General features: G+C 33.1%; 2 protein-coding genes across 6 annotated transcripts; one reads left to right on the top strand and one right to left on the bottom strand.

Moving 5' to 3' along the window:
- Nucleotides 1–547: 547 nt before the first annotated feature.
- LOC111622356 (transmembrane protein 17B-like) lies at nt 548–2392 on the bottom strand. Its single transcript, XM_023364715.1, has 3 exons — nt 2347–2392; nt 1980–2083; nt 548–691 (listed from the first exon to the last, which is right to left on the bottom strand). The coding sequence occupies exons 1-3, from the start codon at nt 2390–2392 to the stop codon at nt 548–550; spliced, it is 294 nt and encodes a 97-aa protein (XP_023220483.1).
- A 3835-nt stretch (nt 2393–6227) lies between these two features.
- Nucleotides 6228–17594, top strand: LOC111622391 (EF-hand calcium-binding domain-containing protein 1-like). Of its 5 annotated transcripts, none has more exons than XM_023364760.1 (2): nt 6228–6361; nt 16860–17594. In XM_023364760.1, exon 2 carries the CDS (start codon nt 16862–16864, stop codon nt 17468–17470), a length of 609 nt encoding a protein of 202 aa, XP_023220528.1. In that variant the 5' UTR covers nt 6228–6361; nt 16860–16861; the 3' UTR covers nt 17471–17594. The 5 variants fall into 5 exon arrangements, with proteins under 5 accessions (XP_023220528.1, XP_023220527.1, XP_023220531.1 ...); XM_023364759.1 differs by lacking the exon at nt 6228–6361 and adding an exon at nt 15610–15745; XM_023364763.1 differs by lacking the exon at nt 6228–6361 and adding an exon at nt 15719–15732.
- Nucleotides 17595–20484: the final 2890 nt, after the last annotated feature.

Genomic DNA, 20484 nt, shown 5'->3' with positions numbered 1-20484 from the left:
TGTTTTATTAAGTGTCATTTATTTATCCATAAACCTGGTTTTGGGTTTAAATAAAAGCTTTTTCATTCTTATAATAAAATGCATATAAAAATTATGAAATCGAACTCGAAGGTTATATATCTTTCAATAAAAAGAAAACATTCGACCTCACAGGGATTCGATCTAGCGGTCTTGTAGTGATTGCAGTGCCCCTGGTGGTAACATTTGTCTCTAGTTGATTCTAGCAACGAGCGAAGATAGGAAGTCGAAAGACCAGTTAATCTACCGACTCTGATGTTAGTGATATCTGCAGGTATATAAACTCATTTGCATATTATTAAATAAATTATTGTTTTATCATAATTGGAAATTGCATTCTATTGTAAATACAAATTACATGTTATGTTAATATTTTTCAAGGTAATATCATCACACCATTCTATGTAAATTACCATAAATATGGCCTTATAAGACAATGAAAATTATATTGTAAATATACTACATCAAAAACCATAAACAATATTAAAGTTTTTTGATAGTAGTAAAATATTATAACAACTAACTATATTTAATTTTCTTTTAAATGTCTGTTACTTACACTTTCGCTTAAATTTCCTGCGTAGCCAAGATACAGGCGAGGTCCTTCCACAAGAAAGATAATGAAGAAAACTACACTCAGCACAATCTGGTAGATTTCATTTAAGGCATCGTACTATAAAAATATAATTCATGTATAATGCTTTAAGTAAATTAACATTAAATTAGATTCTATGCAGAAAGATAAAAAATTGATTATAAATCCTTTGATTTGATTATGTTGTTTGACATATGACACCAACCAGCTATGTGACTGTCTAATTTTGTCACTTCGACAGATCTAATCTGTAGATTGACATGAACAAAGAAGGAAAATCACACCAATCCAAACTACCCACGAGAGATTGAGGATTCAAATTCAGGTTTTTCTATAGCTGTAAGCTGAAGCCTTATCACATGGTCATGTAGCCAATAAGAAAAATTTATGTATATCTTATAACAAAAAAAACTTCTTATAATTACTTCGCTTTCAATGTATATTTTTCTAATAAACTTGATTAAAATGTTAAAATTTTAATCCTTTTTGAATAAAAATTTATTTGCATTACAAATTTGTTTCACTTGTCAGATTCTTTAGCAAACAAAGTTTTGCATTGCATAAAGTGAATGTCTAGGACTATAGTATGCCCTAAGTGCCGATAGTCAGTTGCATAAATATGCTAACAACTAAAGTGAACAGACCAATTAAACTATATGCATGTCTGGCATAATGGCATTTAGCAGTCACTAGGTAGTGCTTACTTTTACATCTAGAGCTTTGACAGTTTTTAGGATGGTGTTTTCCAGTTTTAACTGGCTACACTGAAAACTTTAAAATGCAATCTTTATTTTAAAAAGTATTTTATTTTTGGAAATCATCTCAAATAAATATATTACAATTTCATTTCTGAAAGTCAATACCACTTTTTTAATCATTTAATCATAAGTGAAATAATACTTCTGGCTTAAAGCATGAAGTGTTTCTATTTTTAGCAACAGAAATTAAGTGCAAACAATATATTTAATGTCCTTTCTAATCAAAGGAAAACTGGAAATTTAAATTGTTGATATTTTATTAAATATTTTGTTCAATGTAACTCAGAGGCAACAATGTTTTTTAGCATCAGCATTGCAGTACGGGAAAACTGCAATACAGTAAACCACATAAGTTGTAATACAGCATGTTACTTTAACATAAACTGTTTCAAAAGATCAGTAGGCTTAAAGTCTACAATTCTGTAAGAAAAAACTATATTGTCTGCCAAACACCTATGAAGTTCTCTTGCAGCCCATTCACTGACTTAAACAATAGATAAAAAACATGCAACCTTATGAAATGCCATGCAAAGATTCCTCCATCACCAATCTAAATGCTCAATATACTTAGAAGAGTCCAATTCTAAGGATTTCAAAAGGGTACTTACCTTCAAATTGAAGGTCAGAATATGAGAAATAACCCAGAAAGGTGTGAAACAGATATTAAAATACACTGCCATCTGAAGCAATAAAGAACTGGCTACTTCATCATCTAAAAATTATAAAAAAATTTTATTTGTTTTTATCTCATTTAGATAAATGTAAGATTTTTATTAATGTTGTAATTTATCCATAAATTTGGACAAGGAAATATCACAAAAACTAAATAAAAGTTAAAAATTGTGCATTATTTCTCTCAAGAAGTGAATTTGTTTTCCTGGTAATAGGAATAATTAGATGATAATCAGCTTTCTGCACATTATATGTACTGAAAATTTCCATTAACTTTGTATTAACTAATCTCCAACCACTCACAGGTGAAGAATATGTTTCTAAAACACAAACCATCATTTTTCTCCATGATTGAGTATAGCTATTTAGTTCAGCTTCTAAATAGCTGAACTCTAATGTCTGAATATATCCGAACTTAACAAATTGAATGCAAAATCAATTATGTGGTAAGATGCGAGTTCTGAGTAAGGGATTTGCCACCCCCAGAGTTATAGATCTCCCCTGTACAAGCAAAAAAGTCAATGGAACCAGACCCGTACATGTGACACTGTGAAATATTCACCTCCAAAAGTCAGTTTTTACTGTGAACCAGTATACTGCCTATTTTCCATATTCCGTGTCAATTAAGGCTTGCTATTGTTTGCCTACACCAGGGGTTGCCAAAGTGGTCGATATGGACCCCCAGGGGTCGATGCATCATCATTGGGGGGTCGATGAGGCTAAGGGGTCACAACCATTTTTTTTTTTTTTTTTTTTTTTCTTTTTTGTCTAGACATTTGAATTTGTAATTCTATTTTAAATATTAGCAAATGTTTTAATTATTTTATCCATTACATATATATTTTTAAAAAATGAATCTTTCTTCTTTGAATCTAATGTTTCAGTATAACTATGATCAGTTTTTACTATCTTGCATTTACTAACTTGTGATCAGTTTTTGTGTTTATATATTTAAAAATACTTGTATTATATATATGCTAGTTTAATAAGGAAATATGCACAAGTAATCCTTAGATTTCTATAACCTACAGCCTCTACTATATCTATATCCCTCTATAACCTGTAGTTAGGCTTTTAGATTCCAACTTCAGAATTAGTGAAAATAGAGTCTCAAACTGATTGAACTTTGGTTATTTTTTTATAATTTATTTGTTTAATTATTTATTGATTTACAAATTGTTTCTGTTTTATTGGCACGATCCTAAAATTGCTCTATTCAAAGACTGATTCTACAATCGAATATTAAAAACTGGCGAAACCAGAAACCAGTCCCTGGAAATTGGGACATCCAGTCACCCTACTGTAGTCTTACTTTAAGTATGAAAATTTGCACAACCTCACAAATAATTCTTGACATAAGCTATAACTTTTTACTATACAGGGATATTAATTTTATCATTAGTCTGTGTTTTGGATTTGTGCCAAAAACTTGTTATAACTTATGAGGTAACATTTATATTGTTTTCTGATATCATATTTAGAATAAATGCTTTCTATAGTACTGTATAGATACTAATAATTGTAGATTCAGCATAATATTTAGCATGAAATAAAATGAAGTTATAATCTATTAACAGCTAAATTTGCTTTTGTTATTCATTTCTAGATAGATGTAGAGTATCAATAAAATGTGTTTAAAAAATCTACATATTTTTTATTAATTAATTATAGCTGAAAATTCTTGATCTATGGTTATTATGATTGGTTACTAATAAAAATTCAGACAAAACTAAATACCGAGTTTCACTCTTACTTAGATTAAGTTATTTGTATAACAATGCATTGGTGTTGAGAATTTTATATGGTATATCTCATTTATTGAATGATTTCAATGATGTCACATCACAAATTTCAATTAACAAATTTGTAATGTGACATCCTCAATGCATTTATATTGCTACACTATATTACACTAATATTACAAATAACTTATTACTAAACACACTAAGTATTCTGGTTACAGAACCAAGTTCATATCAATCAATATCCTGCTGAATATTCCATGTGAGAATATAATTTAGAGATTATTTTAAATTGTAATCAAATCTTGCACATAGATATTATTTACATGAGGGCTTAAAATCCTCCTCTATCAATTGAAATACAAGATACTATATTTTCATATATTAAGAATTCTTTTTGAGGTTCTTTTCTTGACACAATAGAAAGGAAGCATCATTCCACAATGGGCATTTTCAAGCTTAAAATACAAATAGCGGTTTTGATACATCATTTATATGTTATAGCAGGTATTCTCTATCCATTGATTATTGTGCCATTGATATAGATATTGACATCTTGTGATGTATTTTATAATTCTTATGGCACATATTTAAGGAAAATTTCCGGGGCAATTTTCCATTTGGAGACAGAGGGTTGAGCAAACCCTTTGTCTCCTAGGGAACCCCTTTAGCGTTTCGTTTCTGCAACAAATGAAATACCTAGAATGTTTCTTTATTAAGAAAAAGTAGTTTTAAAGAGTTTATTTTCTGTTAATTTTATAGGAGTAGAAATCACTAATCCCTAAGTTTTCTCTTCAAGCAGGAAAAATCCTCTTCACGGCCCTGAATATTGTCCGTGTTCTTTCATATAATATGACACACGGCATGTGCTTGGATATGATTACGTTCAGTATTGGTTTTAGAAATTCTCACCCGAGACCGACACGTTATCCTATGGGAAAATTGCCCCGTTTTGCCTCCCAAATAGAGGCCCAAACCAATCTTTTATAAAGTCTAATGTAGTAAAATTATCGAAATTAAATTTGGGCCATATCCGAGAATCCCAAATTGTCAGTATGGCGTAGGCGCAGGGTGCAATGGAGTAGTGCGGAAGTTAAAACACCAGAAGTCCCATTATGAAAACGAACGAGGATACCGGGAATTCTACCCAAAAATTCCGCTAAAGAAAAATGTCTGAAGTCAATATTCTACACGAGGCCCCCTAATTCAAATTTGCCTGGGCCCCATGAAATTATAACGCGCCACTGACCTGAGAATGGAATGTATAGCATATCACGAAAAAGTTTTAGAGATTTACATTCTCTGAGGAAAGTCTTCCCGATCTCTGGATTCAACGCCGATTCTTACGAATTATTTCAGAACAATCATCTCGTTTGTATGAGTCATAAAGTGCTATTAAAAGTCCAATCTAGGTAATTGTTCTAATTCATAATCTATAAATTCTACCTCTCCATCCAAATGGGGATTGGAAACATTAATGTACTGTATTCGAATCTGAAAGTCTAGACTGAAATAATTCACGAAGTACATAAGATTTATGATTACATAAAATCCAGAACACATTATTACGATATATATTTCGAATAGATTTTACTATCTAAAGCGTACTTTTTAATATATACGACTATAGGAATAAAGGATCAAAATGAATGAAATAATGACCGAGCGGATAAAGTTTCAGCCAAATATTCTGAGGGACCCGTGATGGAATTCGGGCGAGCAACTGGTGGAATTTTTCATGGTCGGAAAGGCCCATCCCTCGCCACTCTCGTTCCCGTTGTGGGCCCGATCAAACTCACGAAGGTTATGGGATAAAAGACCCTCTTACACGTTAGTGCCCACGGGACAAAAATGTAAAGAATATTAAAAAATCACGAGATGGCTCTCCCGCAGCTCTTTGAGTGACATTACAAAACGATTAGTAGGCCTACATGTAATTGTTCTGTAATGTTATACAAAGAGCTGCACTTAGAAAAAGGAGTAAGAAAAAACAAAGTGATCGAATGTGTAAAAAAGTAGATAAACCCCATCAAGAAATTATCATAAATTAGTATTAAATTTTATTTTTAAGCTTCTAGCTACAGTTATGGTATCAAGTTCCAAACATTTATTATTTATAACTCTTTTAAATCACAGTAATTCCTGGCATCTAGAGTTTATTGTTTACACAAACTTTATGACTACAGAATAAGTAGGAAATATATGGTTTTCTTCCATAGTTTCAATCAGAAATTCATGCAATATTTTGAAGTGGACCTTACATAAAATCCTGTATATTTGAATATTTAGAGATCGTTCACCCTTAAAACCTTATTTTTTCTGCTAAAATCGAATATTTAAAAAGTTCCTCGAAATTAATAAGTCTACGCTGACCTTCGTCGCGTACCTTTACATATGTTAATATTAAACAACGTATCGACGAAGGTCGAACTAAAGTATTCCGCAATCGATCAGCGTTGACACTCGCCACGCAGCGGTGTTACGGTGGACAGAAAAACAGCGACTACATGAAAATTCTGTAATTCCATTAACATTTTAATGGCTCTTATCGCATTTCTATCTGAAACTTTTTAAAGGTAGGATTTAAATACGGTCGTTCACTTTCTTATTAACGTATCGATTGAATTCTCACTTTTATGGGTACATAAATCACGAAAGGGTATAGTTATTATTTATGCTCGCTTTGTAGCTATTTAATTTAGACATAAATATATAAAACCTCTATTGTGCAAATACGGGAGCTACGCTATCATTTTGGAAATGTAAAATTGTAAATTTTCATTTTGTAAAGGAAAAAATAGGGTCATCGATCGTTTCGTCGGTGAAATTACGTGAAGGCGTATCTCAAAATTTTTGAGTTAGATACGCCTTTAAATATAAGCCTGGGTCTTTCGTGTTGTGACGGAGCGGCATATCTCTATGTAACGCCGTTTGTGTTTTGTGGAACGATAAACATTGGGCGTTTCTCAAATATCTGATGAAAATATTATGACTTATGGACGTTTCTCGAGAGGCGCTATAAACACTACGAGAAAAGAGAAGTTTTTCGTTCGTGTTTGCGGTGCTCCATTCTTTTGTGCTGGAAACATTTTATGGAGGATTTGCCTACGTGCTCCGAGGGAATACGACCAAGCGAAAATTACAATGGTAAAGAAAAAGAAACTTTCTCGGTGCAGTGATGCAGAATATTTTTCGGTAAATACAAAAAAAAAGGGCAGAGTAGAGTATTAGATTCAATGTGCCGTACTGAGTGGTGGAAAACGGAAGGCAGTGTGCTAAGTTTAGCGAGGAATGCAGGCAGGCCATATTCAAAGCGTTCTACCAATGAGGTGACTCGCAGTTTCATAGGGAATTTATTCTGTGGCACATTAAGCAAATACCGAAGAAACCGTGTACAACGGGTAAAACGGAATCGCGTCGTCGAAATACGAACTTCTTTTTTCTTTCATTGGAAGGAAACGCAGTCAAAGTGTGTCGTAAATTATTCACGAACACTAAGTATCAGTGAGAAAACAATCCGAACAGTACTCGAAGAACTTGAAACTACCGGCATGAACCAAACAGATGGTCCTGGTGGTAGCTGTGTTGCAGCCGCATTGAGGTAAACCTTCGATGCAGCTGCGGCACATCTAATCAAGACAGCGAGACTAATCGAAAGCCGATTAAAGGTCGTATTAATCGATTCCAAAGGGTGAAGTCGCATTACTGCTCGGGAATATCTTTGTAGCCACTTGACTTTGAATAAAATGTATACTATGTTTTCAGAAGAGGTGGATTTCAACCTTGGAAAACCGTGTTTCACATCATACTGCACAGTTTTTAAATCCACGAATATTTCATTTCATAGGCCCAAAAAAGAACCAGTGTGGTTTATGCAAAGAGTATCTCCAACGATCTGAAGAAATAAAACTACAAATGCAAGCGTATTACTTTCAAAATTGCTGCGCGTGAAATCAAAAACTCTTGCAAGCTTGCCACTAAAAATGATCCCAGCCAGTGGCGTAGCGTGGGTGTCAGCCGCCCGGGGCGGAGGAAAACTTCGCCGACACCTTATTTAGGTATATCAATTTAAAAGACTAAAATTCAGTTTCGTCACAGAATAAGTAATGAAAAATTTCGTGCTCATTTCAATCGGTCCGAATCGTAGGTGCGACAAAAATATGAAATGAAATGGTTCAAATTTTTACAAGATATTACTATTATTTATTGTGAAATTTTGTCTCCCCCTAAAAGTGCCGCCCCTGCCTCCCCCACTACGCTACGCCACTGCCCAGTTTGCTTTGTTTATGTTTTGATTTTCAACGGGTCATCTATTGCCTGCATCAAACAGCACTGCAAGGAATTTTACAAAAGGTTTGATATTTATACTTTAACTTTTTTATGACATAGTCTCGGGACTGTTATCGCATTACTTGGAATGAGTGAGAAAGTGGTCGAGGTGCTTCCGAAGTATCAACAGCGCTGTTTAGAACGTTGACGAAATACGATGAAAGGAAGGTCCGTACTGCCAGTTTATTTGCCGATGGTTGTGGTGGACAAAATTGGAATTCCATCGTGACAGGAGCTCTCGTATACGTTGTTTCGCAGTTGACACATAAGTTAGATGAAGTGGTCTTCGTTTCTTTACCTCTAATCGCAGATAATATGAAGGACACTCCGTTCACAGTGTGATTTCATACGCGACTAAAAAGGCTGGGGAATTGTTTGTGTCTTCTCAGCTTATACTAGTTTCGTCTTGCATATAAAGGCAAAACCTTATATAGTGCACTGTTTAGGTTATAATGATTTTTTTGGACTAAAAATTTTAGTGAGAACGTTAGAGTAAGTTCTATTCGAATCGACGACGACGGAAAGCTTTTAAATGGATAGACACGGTTGAATTCAATGTAAGGAAGAATGAATTAGTTTATATGCCTCTGTGTCCTTATTATACGGTTTAAGATGTAAAATGTCTACTAGGACATAATTTATTAATAGGACTTATTATACCGGTGATTTCGTTCTGCAAATTTAAGGAAAACTAATCAGAAAAAGCACCTGTAAAAATAAAGACTATGTTTCTGATTAGTTTTCCTTAAATTTGCAGAACGAAATCACTGGTATAATAAGTCCTATTAATAAATTGTGTCCTAGTAGACATTTTATATACTAAAGAATGAATTAGGTAGAATATTTTATAAAACAAGCCACATTCGTCACAACTACCGATTATTGGCCTTATAACGCAAAATGTACTACTGTTGACAAAACAATAACTTAAATAAGATATCTCGTCCATTGTCATTAGAAAAGTACAACGACTTAATCGCTCTTTGCTCTGGACCAACATCAATAATAAATTTAACCGAACATGTCCATTTTTATAAATATTTGCCTCATTCGACAGAGTAAAAGAAAGAAAGGGAAGTTGTTACACAGTTTGTCAAAAAGGTATCGTTCATTTTTGTGTTTATTGTTGATTTTATGCTTGTCATTAAAAACTCTTCGGTACAATAGTGTCTCTTTTCATTTTGTTTTTATTGCGTACAAAAGATTTTATTTTAATAGCAATCAGTTGATTTAGTTACTTTCAGCCAAATTTTAAAATTAAATCGTAGTTATGCTCAATAGTTTCTTATTTACGAAGAAAATAAGAAAGTCCCTTTTTTTTAAATCGCTCTTCCTGTAATGTTGAACGAAATGAGAAACGCCCTTACGTATTTTCAACGGCGATTTAATGTATGTGAAAACAGTGTGTGTACGAGGTGAAGCAAAAGGCAGGACATTTTAATGGATGCGGGCCTTTAGAAGCAACACCGTTAAGTAACAAGTCCAGATCACTAGCCATATGGCCAACTTAGAAAATTTCCAATTCCTGTGATCGCTCGCTTGAACTTTGTTAGTCTTCTCGAACGNAATTTTTAAATGTATATGTGTTAGATTTGCAACATCGTACCAATGCACATGTGCATTGGTACGATGTTGCAAATCTAACACATATACATTTAAAAATTACATGTTAGATTGTTGTCAATAACAATTACATTTTAGACTGGTAACACCATATGAATACGCATGTGTGCAGTTTGAACCACCTTTATATTTAAATGTGTATGATTGCTTAAAGTTGTTCTGTTAGGCATTCGTTAATATATACCTGATGAAGTTTATGGGTAATGGATAAAAACATTCATATCATTAAGTGATTTTACTGGTTTTGGGTATATTTGTGTGTTTCATTAAATGCAACCAGTTTTTGAAAAAGTGAGTGTTATTGCTATTACATACAATTAATATACAATTTATGAGTATCATAAATTGTATATTAATTGTATGTAAAATTACTAAGTATTCTGTATAGTCTGTTATGAAAAGAGATCTGTGGGTGTGAAATTATGAATTATTGCAACAGCAACCCCCCTAGTGAAGCTGCTGACTGTAGCCCCAATGGTTTATTGCTAAGGATTCTAATTTGTTATGAAAAGAGATCCAGTGTTAGTGACACCATGAGTTACCATACTGGGTAACACTGACCCTTCTTTTATATTTTCTGGCTTCTTGAAAGAATGAGTGAGTGGATGAAATGATTAGTCTTCTCACTTGCTAAACAAACTGAAAGTTGCAGATTTAAATGTAATGATAATGACTATATGCAAAGCAAATCTAAAGCTTGTTTCACAAATCTTGGCAGGGCTGTAAAATTGTGCAGTAGCAGGAACTATTTAATTAGTGAAGGGAACAGGTTGTTTGGCAAATATTTGACAAGGTTACTGTGCATCTTCCAGGACTCATCCAAAAATCATGCCCCACCTGGCCAAGATATATAAAATGATTTGTAACAACTGAAAATGGAAATGTTTAACTGAAAAATGTAGATTTTTTATAATTTACTTTATATGACAACATATACTAGGTGATTAAGTTTAAATTATCTTTATTTAGATCACTCTGCAACTTCAACAAATAAGCAGAATGGTACCAAAATTTGATTTTATACTATTGAAGCATAGGGAGGATTACATGAAAAATTTTAGTTTCAAAATTATGTTGTTTATGTTGTAAAGTGACACATTCCCCCTAATGGCACATTAGGGGGAATGTGTCACTTTCCCCCTAATGTGCACCATACGGAGAAGCACAAGAAAAAATAAATAAAGACAAATTCAAAATGCAATTTAAAATTATTATTACAGCATAAAAGTCACTCAATTTTTATTCACAATGTTGAAAGATGTCTCTGATTTTGCAGTCGAGCTTCAAGGAGATTACCATTGTTTCCAGTCAGAAAATTCGTGCGATATACAATGTGATTGCAGAATGTATATCGCATGGAGAAAGGCTTCACGTGTAAAATTATGTTGTCATTTAAAGCAGCTAGGGACACCAACTTGATAAACATTGGCTTTGAGGTTAAATAAGTGGGATAATCTGTGATATTTTCTGTTCAATTGTGTATAGTAATTGATGATTTATTTTTGTTAGTTTTAAGTTTTGTATCTATTTCAAATTGTTCCAACTGACAGATATAAAATTTAGGATCTAAATTTCCAAAAATGTTCATGATTATTCAGTTTCAAATGTACTGATTAAATTTCATCCTGATTTCTAAAAATTAATTAGTTTTGTTTTATAATCACAGCATTTACATGATGATTATATTTGATTGATAAATTCAAATCCACAACAGAAATAAAAGTTAATTATTTGTTAAAAGTTAATTAAGATTTCTATTATAAAAGCCTTAGAACAATTATAAATTAAATTTCATACAAACTCCTATAAATTTTAATTTAAAAACTGAATATGATCTATATCAGGGCTTCTTAAAATTTTTCAATTTGCAATCTGAGAAAATTTCATGCAACCCCTCAATATAGGCTATAGGTAAAAATAAAATAATTTACTGATAATAAATCATAAGATAATTTATTCCAAAACAATTCTCTGATAGCCTATACAAATTACCATTTATTGCATTTATTAAAGACAAAAGCAAATTCACATACTTATAAGATGATGGTATTTTTTTTTTTTTTGCATAAATAATTTAATCTTGGCTGAATATTTGATACTGCAGGACACAGGGCATCTTCAATGTTGACCAACATTTTGATTTTATAATTGTCAATGCTGAAAATGCAGCTTTGCATAAATATGTAGTACAAAATTTTACTGTTGTCTAACTTTTTGTGACTCGTACATTCAATTATAGATCCTAAATGGAGTTGCAACCCAAAGTTTAAAAAGCCCTGATCTATTTACGTACATCCAAACTGATTCAGTCCTTAAAAATAGAAAACAATACAACTTATTTAAATCAGCAAAACATCATTAAGTTATTTAACATCACTTAAATTTGTTTGTTACCTACATGTTTGATATTCCAAGTTGTATTATAATGTTTAAAAACATTCAATCCAATAGGACAGCCTGATGTTAGCCATTGAAGATGGCTGAAAATGTTAGGTGGTTTATTAAAATGTTGTCTTGCTGATTTAAGTAACATTCTATTGTTTTGTATGATTATGATCTGGAAATTTTTAGTAAAGTTTCTTAAAAATTTTCAGATCATTTTTAATTTTTTTAATATAAAAAATATGAGACAAAATTCAGTATTTATCACTATTTTTAAATAACTACGGATTGAGATTTCCAAAATTGTATTCTCTAGAATGAAAATTGAGATTTCAAAAAAGAATTATCACTATGTGATTTGTGTCCTTAGAGCATAATTTTGTATACAAGATTTTTAATTTTAGTGGGGAACCCTTATTGAGTTTAGCTGAGAAATAGAACTGTACAGTTGGTATCAAATTCCCTAAGCATTATAGTTAGAAATTAAAATTTATATGAAAAATGGAGAAGCTGGCAGTTGAAATGATGTATTCCTCATTTAAAGAGAGATAAAGACTTGAAGGTGTTTTTCCAGAAGGTACATCAGTGAGCAGCATTTGTCAATCACCATTCATAACTTCTTTCCTTCTTTGTGGATTTTGCAAATGTAAACACCCTCAGAGGGTTCAGAATTTATATAATTCAGGAAGGGCAGTGCTTTCCTGACTGGAGTTAACTTAACTTGGTTGGCAGTGGATGTAAAGTAATGATCATCAACTTCTTCATATTCAGTTTCTTGGATATAATGGTTAAATCCTTTCTGATATGTATATAAAGTATAACTTAGAGAGGTAATGTAAGAATTTATCTACATGCTTCTCAATAACTCTCCAAGTTTGCTGTATAACATCGGGCTATATCAGGTTTGTTGTGAATGTTTATATTTATACACAAGCTTCTCTCTTCCCATTTTATTCTAGACTTCACATTCCATTTAATCATTGGAAATCATTAAAGTCTATCAAATCACATGAAAAGCTCAACTGTTTCTAGAGTTTTTTGTAAAATGGAACCAAGGAATTTTTTATAAAAATTGTTATATTAAATTGCCCGAAGTGAATTGTTATATGTTATTAAATCTAAACTTTGATCAAGCCACACCATAATTGATTTAGATTTCTTATGTTCTTCACTGAATACATTGTAGAGATATTCTCCAATTACTAAAGGATTTTGCAAACATTTGTACATAAACTTNATAATTTTCATTAATTCCTTTAAATTCATTTAGATTTAATTTAGAAATATTTTATTAGTTATTTTTATGCCAGTTTCCTCCCCATTCTTTTTTAGATTTTAAATCAGTTCTATTTTCTACTCTGACTGCATTGAATCGTGTTATTTATTAACAAAAGTAGATAATATTTCTAATTTTATCTCTTGTCAGATAAAGAAAATGAGAGAATTAATTACCAAAAGTCAAATCTGTAAAGTGCATAAAATGAATGGTGAATATTCTGTGATTTAATTTTCATTATTACGTATAGAAGTTATTAATTTAAATTGTATGTGGGATAATGAAGCGTCAAGTTCTATCAAGTGCTTTAAGCCCACACTTGGGTGGACTGATGGAGACAAAAGTCCATCTGCAATTTAAGTTACAGGTGTCCACCTGCCTGGATGTGCACACATTGCAGGTGATATTTTTCTCTGTCCAGTGTGCACTTAAGCTGAATGTGCTAAAACTAACATGCCTTATATCGGAATTGTCATGGAATCTACAGTAAGCAGTGGAATTTTTTTTTTATAATAGAAGCAATGTCTTGTGATCTTTACAAATTTGGAAACTGCAATCTGGCAAATCAAGGACACTTTGATAAATTTAACTAAACATAATTAATTGTTAAAGCATTTAGCAACAAGTATGCAATTCTTGACAATAAATCAATTAAAAATTCATGATTTTTAAAACAAATTTCCTGATGATAATATATATAAGATAAATGTTTTATTTACTGTGTTTTAATCCTATTAGAAAATTAATTCAGTTTTAGCATAAAATTTTGATTTGTTGTATGGATAATAAACACAACACTTAGAAAATTGGAATAAAATTAAATAATAAGCATTTTAATATATTATATCTCTACAAGTATATAGGATGTCTAGAAATTAGTTAATAATTTCTGCCTTATTTAAATACTTTAGTACTTTGTTTATAATGAGATACTTCTTGTTCAATACATAAATGCTAACTCATTCAGTTAAAGATTCATATTAGCAAGTACATCTAGAACCCAAAATATGGTTAACTGAATTTTGGATTGCTAGAAAAATATTTGGCTCGTACTTTAATTCTATTGCTAACGTCATTTGTCAATCAAAATACTTGCACTCTGCTAAGACTAATATATATAATAGGCCATAGGAACTTATAACCAACTATATACTGGATAGCGAATAAGTTAAACTTGGCCATAGGAAAGAGTTTAGCTGTGGCTTTATTACTTTTCACTGCCAAATTACATAGTTTTAATTTTAAATCACCTACTAGTGTGTAACACTCAAACCAAATCAATAGACTTTTCCATACAGGAACGGGTAAAAGGAAAAGGAAGGAGGGAAAGCAATACCTTACAAATACCTTTCTCTTTTAAAACTAGGTACACGTGTCCTGATATACCTGAACTGAACTGTGGATGACAGAACTGTCAGTATTTATCTACATGTTTAGGTGTCATGTTAAGCCAGGTACATGTGTACTGGATTTAACATGACAAACATTTTCTTACTTTGGCTAGACCACTTTTCCCCTTCCCTGATATATATGTACAGTACATATTGGAAAATATTCAAAATTTTGGATATGTTCCAGGTAAAAGTAAATCATGTAATATATATTTCTTTAGCTTTTTTTTATTGGTAAAATTTATGAATATTTTACCTAACTGATATAAGTATTTCAGTTATGTAAGTTGCTTGGCAACTTTAACTTTTACTCCAGCAATGAATTTGATAAATTCATAAATAAATTATTTAAGAATTTTATGATGTAAAACCTTATATATACAGATTTCATTGCATAATTGAGTTCTGTGTCTGTATAAATTAACATTGTACTTCTTGCATGTGCAATTATTTAAGAATTTTATGCATTAAATAATTTGGATAATTTCGTTTTTAATAGAGAGAAAGATGCTGAACATAATGTACAAGGTCTGTTCAAAAAGTATCGGACCTTTTTTTTTTTCCGCATAAACCAATGATGCGTGACAGGCCTCTTTCGGTGGAGTTGTAGAGGGGACAGTCATGCACAGCCCTGAATTTTTTCCCGCCTGCAGGAAGCGTCAGTCGTTGGCAATCGGCCTATGAGTGAGGTCATGTAGTGCGCTCTCGTTGGATTTCACTAAGCTGGAAAATGACTGAACAACGTGAGCAGCGNCAGGTGCTTTTTCTGATTAGTTTTCCTTAAAACTGGATACATATCTCGTCCATTGTCATTGGAAAAGTACAACGACTTAATCGCTCTTTGCTCTGGACCAACATCAATAATAAATTTAACCGAACATGTCCATTTTTATAAATATTTGCCTCATTCGACAGAGTAAAAGAAAGAAAGGGAAGTTGTTACACAGTTTGTCAAAAAGGTATCGTTCATTTTTATTTTCCTTTTCATCTTCATCCCATAAATATTACATTATTGCGCTTTACGTGGTGAAGTAAACGGCAGGTATTCTACTTCAGCACTTAGCATCTTTCAGTTTTTTAACGAGTTTAAACGAAATTTTTGAATTGCATTTTTTAAACTCACTTTTGTACCTCGTGCATTTTCTTCTTAAATAGTTTATCCTTATGTCAATTTACTCGTATTTTTGTGTTTATTGTTGATTTTACGTTTGTCATTAAAAACTCTTCGGTACAATAGTGTCTCTTTTCATTTTGTTTTTATTGCCTACAAAACATTTTATTTTAATAGCAATCAGTTGATTTAGTTACTTTCAGCCAAATTTTAAAATTAAATCGTAGTTATGCTCAATAGTTTCTTATTTACGAAGAAAATAAGAAAGTCCCTTTTTTTAAATCGCTCTTCCTGTAATGTTGAACGAAATGAGAAACGCCCTTACGTATTTTCAACGGCGATTTAATGTATGTGAAAACGGTGTGTGTACGAGGTGAAGCAAAAGGCGGGACATTTTAATGGATGCGGGCCTTTAGAAGCAACACCGTTAAGTAAGAAGTCCAGATCACTAGCCATATGGCCAACTTAAAAAATTTCCAATTCCTGTGATCGCTCGCTTGAACTTTGTTAGTCTTCTCGAACGATTCGTTCTTCCAAGTGTAACATAACTCATATTTCTTGAACAGTTATTATTACCTATAATAAAAAGTTAGGCCCTCTCTTAGGGCCTGACATTTTTATATACACCATTATAGGAAAGCCCTGTCATACGTTATAGCTTAGGGCTACAAAGGTTTAAGTCCAGCTCCGCATCGTGGGATTTCTGAATATGAATATTTGTTTGTACACAAGTCCAGAAGAAGTATTCTCGATGATGGCTTGCGACATTTTATAGTCAAATAGAATAGAGTTAAACCGAATAAGTCGTCGATAGAAAACGTATAGGCTACAGTAGACGTAACAATATCGCTATTGTTATAACGTAACAAATTAAGATTCGATTGAATAATGGAACAACCGTCTAGCATTTAACAAGCATCGGTTTTCACTGGGTATTAACTCCTCCATTTTCTTTCGTATAGAAATGTACACCGCCAGATCGGATGATGTAAGATTAGTAGAGAAGTTGAATGGACGATGCCACTTCAATCGAGCAGAGATTAAGATGCTGATCGACATCTACAGAGAAGTATGCGGACATTCGGTCATGGACAAGGCCACCTTTATCGATTTTCTTCAGAATACTTTCGATATGACAGACGATCCCGTCATAGAAAGGATCTTCAGGATCTTCAATAAAAGCAACAACGGGAAGATAAGCGTGGAAGAATGGATACAAGGTCTATCAGTTTTTCTGTGCGGCACCATGGAGGAGAAGATGAACTTTTGTTTTCGCGTTTACGATCTGGGAGGTAACGGTTGCATTTCTCGAGAAGATCTTTACTCTTTACTGAAGCATAGGATACAGAAGACCGGAGACGAAGACCCCGAAGACGTCACTAAAGACTTTATAGATATGATCATCGATAAAATGGATTACGATCGAGACGATCATTTGTCTTTCTCGGACTATAAGAAAAGTGTACAACAGGAACCTCTTCTTCTGCAAGCTTTTGGTCCCTGCTTGCCCGAAGATAAAGTTCGAATAACATTTCTCGCGCTATTCAAGAAAACCACTCCGAAGTGGAGATGACTTAATATAAAGCCGCAACACGCTTTCACACTAGTATATATGCTGCCTGATCTATAACTAAGAAAATTCTTCGATTATACAAATCTAGAACATATGAAAAATATATAATTTAAAGTCAATTAAATTTTCTGGTATTAATTTTTGGCGTTTTTTATTATTATTTTTTTTAGAAAGACATGTGGCGACATGAAATGGAATCGCGCTTCCACTTCAAGGATCCGAGTTCGTGGCGCATTTCAAGTCGAATCCAACTTACTACTCCTATAAAAATTCGAATAAAATATTTTGTTTTAATTTCTATAGAATACATGAAAAGATCAGATAAGCATACAGTTTCTCAATCTTACTTTTCCTATACACGTTACCGTGAAAAACCGAAATTAGAGAATGTCAGTATTCTCCGATGACACGTATCAAAATATGTCGGTGAAAGATCGGATATTTGGTTATATTATATTTATACATTCGAACCATCCCGGTATATGTCGAGAAAGAGCGGATAGGCTCTGGTGGAGGTTATCCGCGCTTGTCCACAAAGACACAGCCAGAGAGAAGCGACAAAAACGCCGAATCGTTTGTTCTCTCGGGCCAAATCCTCTGCCGCCATCGAGGTCACGTGGCATATATTTGTTATACTCTCCGACACTCCGCTGTTTGCCAGTCTTACGTAAGGTTTGCTAAATTTTTATATTTTTTATCCGATATTAATGACTACTGCGGCGAACCCTGATTTTTTTGAAAAGTTACGTGTATTAATTGCGAGTAAACCAGAATACAATTATTTTTATTTTTCTCGAGAAAAGAAACCTACTTTAAAATACTTTCTGAAGTGGTTTCTACTAAAACTAAGCGCGGTACACCTTTGGATCGCAGACGATTAAAACGCTTTAAAAATTAATGAGGAAGAGAAGTTAATTGTACCATTAAAACCGGGCGGAACGAATACACGGTATTATGTTACCAAAAATGAATTGTTCGGTATACTGTTCAAAACTCGCATCGGAATAGGCCGTGGTAAATTCTTAAAGAATTGCCAGTTAAATACAAAAATATTACGTATGACGTTGCGATGTTGTATTTAATTAAATTTATGTAAACGAATGTCAAATGAAACATAGTGCGCATAAAAAACGGTATTGTTGGGAAACCAATGGTCAGTTCGGAGTTAATCATTTAAGGCGCACTTTGCCAACCACATCTACGGAGTTATGTGATAGGTCAGTGTTTTTCAACCTTCTTGAATACGCGACCCCTTTACAAGTTAAAAAATTCTGGCCATCTCCCAGGGCCATATTAAAACTTTATCAGTGATTCTAAGAACTACGTATTTAATTTTCTTTCTTTAAATATCGATCGAAAAACCAATTGTACTGTAAAATAAACAGGCACAGCCTTCTCACTTAAATTCTAGATTTTTTTTATTGTAGTGTAGGACCTACAAACACTTGTCTTTTTCTTTCACCCGCGACCCCCCGTGTAAGGCTTCGGGACCCCCTTGGGGGTCGCGACCCACAGGTTGAAAAACACTGTGATAGGTAGTTGGTGGAAATGTCGACGTCTCTTTTTTCTGATCCATCTCTGATTTACTGTTTTCCTTTTAGACACGTAAAGAGAGCCCGATAAATTCCACTCTGTTACCGAATCACGTTTCTGACATTTTGCTCTTACAAAGGACACGCTTTCTTCTAGCCCAGGGTCAACCTATGGCACGCGTGCCCAAAGTGGCACGTAATGAGAAATTATCTGGCACGTAACGTATCGTACGATTTCAATTTATCGTTTGTCTGTTTCAATCATTTTTTCGGTTTCAATCAGCTTTTTCTCATTCATTCTAAAGCATAGTCGTTAAATTTCTTTAAATATCGTTATTCGAAGTCTAAAACTTTGTCGGGCGTAAACGTCTTTAAAGTTAAGTACGCTTACAATATGGCGCGAACACTCAAAAAGGTTTACCATCCCTGTTCTAGCCTAGTCCGTTAGAACGACATTATTTGCAGAGTGTTTCTAACAGAAATTGGAACAACAGTCACCGGTACCATATTTCTTCGATAAAGATCTCGCAATAGAACGACGGAAATCTAAGATATTATCACCTCCCCTTAAGATTTTGCCAGTGAAATACATTAGCCAAAATAGTAAGCCCTCGCTATATGCATCACTACGGTGCGGCGTGATGTTTGTGGGGATAACTCCAGACACGTACACGATGATTAAATTCTGCATTTGGTTATGCTTATCGGGTTTCGGAATGGAGAGCTTAGTGGGTCACTTCCCTAAAACGTCATTAAAACGCATCGTTTTCGTGCCCCTAAAATTTCGGTTTTCTGTCTTAATTAGAGGTGGATAAAGTTTGAATTACAAGGTTTGAGGACACGATACAAAGTAATTTAAAAGTCTGAAAGTCAGCGCAATATTTTTCTACGTAGTTTGTTGTTATTTTGATTGAATTATCAGTAAAGTGCACTTATACCGTATCTCTAATTCTGTACTATAAACAGAGGCTCACATTTATNTACGAATTATTTCAGAACAATCATCTCGTTTGTATGAGTCATAAAGTGCTATTAAAAGTCCAATCTAGGTAATTGTTCTAATTCATAATCTATAAATTCTACCTCTCCATCCAAATGGGGATTGGAAACATTAATGTACTGTATTCGAATCTGAAAGTCTAGACTGAAATAATTCACGAAGTACATAAGATTTATGATTACATAAAATCCAGAACACATTATTACGATATATATTTCGAATAGATTTTACTATCTAAAGCGTACTTTTTAATATATACGACTATAGGAATAAAGGATCAAAATGAATGAAATAATGACCGAGCGGATAAAGTTTCAGCCAAATATTCTGAGGGACCCGTGATGGAATTCGGGCGAGCAACTGGTGGAATTTTTCATGGTCGGAAAGGCCCATCCCTCGCCACTCTCGTTCCCGTTGTGGGCCCGATCAAACTCACGAAGGTTATGGGATAAAAGACCCTCTTACACGTTAGTGCCCACGGG

The sequence above is a fragment of the Centruroides sculpturatus genome, unplaced genomic scaffold (genome assembly GCF_000671375.1).
Source record: "Centruroides sculpturatus isolate CEXI.00-Female unplaced genomic scaffold, Cexi_2.0 scaffold7, whole genome shotgun sequence".
NCBI classification, from domain to species: domain Eukaryota; kingdom Metazoa; phylum Arthropoda; class Arachnida; order Scorpiones; family Buthidae; genus Centruroides; species Centruroides sculpturatus.
This window is presented reverse-complemented; position numbering and strand designations above follow the sequence as displayed.

What these genes read in the sequence shown, in the direction of transcription:
- LOC111622356 (XM_023364715.1), bottom strand. Translation starts at nt 2,392, where the DNA reads ATGGAGAAAAATGATGGTTTGTGTTTTAGAAACATATTCTTCACCT. An exon ending in TAGAAACATATTCTTCACCT is followed by an intron (nt 2,084 to 2,346) that starts GTGAGTGGTTGG and finishes TATAATTTTTAG; the next exon opens with ATGATGAAGTAGCCAGTTCT. An exon ending in TTCTGACCTTCAATTTGAAG is followed by an intron (nt 692 to 1,979) that starts GTAAGTACCCTT and finishes ATATTTTTATAG; the next exon opens with TACGATGCCTTAAATGAAAT.
- LOC111622391 (XM_023364760.1), top strand. Translation starts at nt 16,862, where the DNA reads ATGTACACCGCCAGATCGGATGATGTAAGATTAGTAGAGAAGTTGAAT.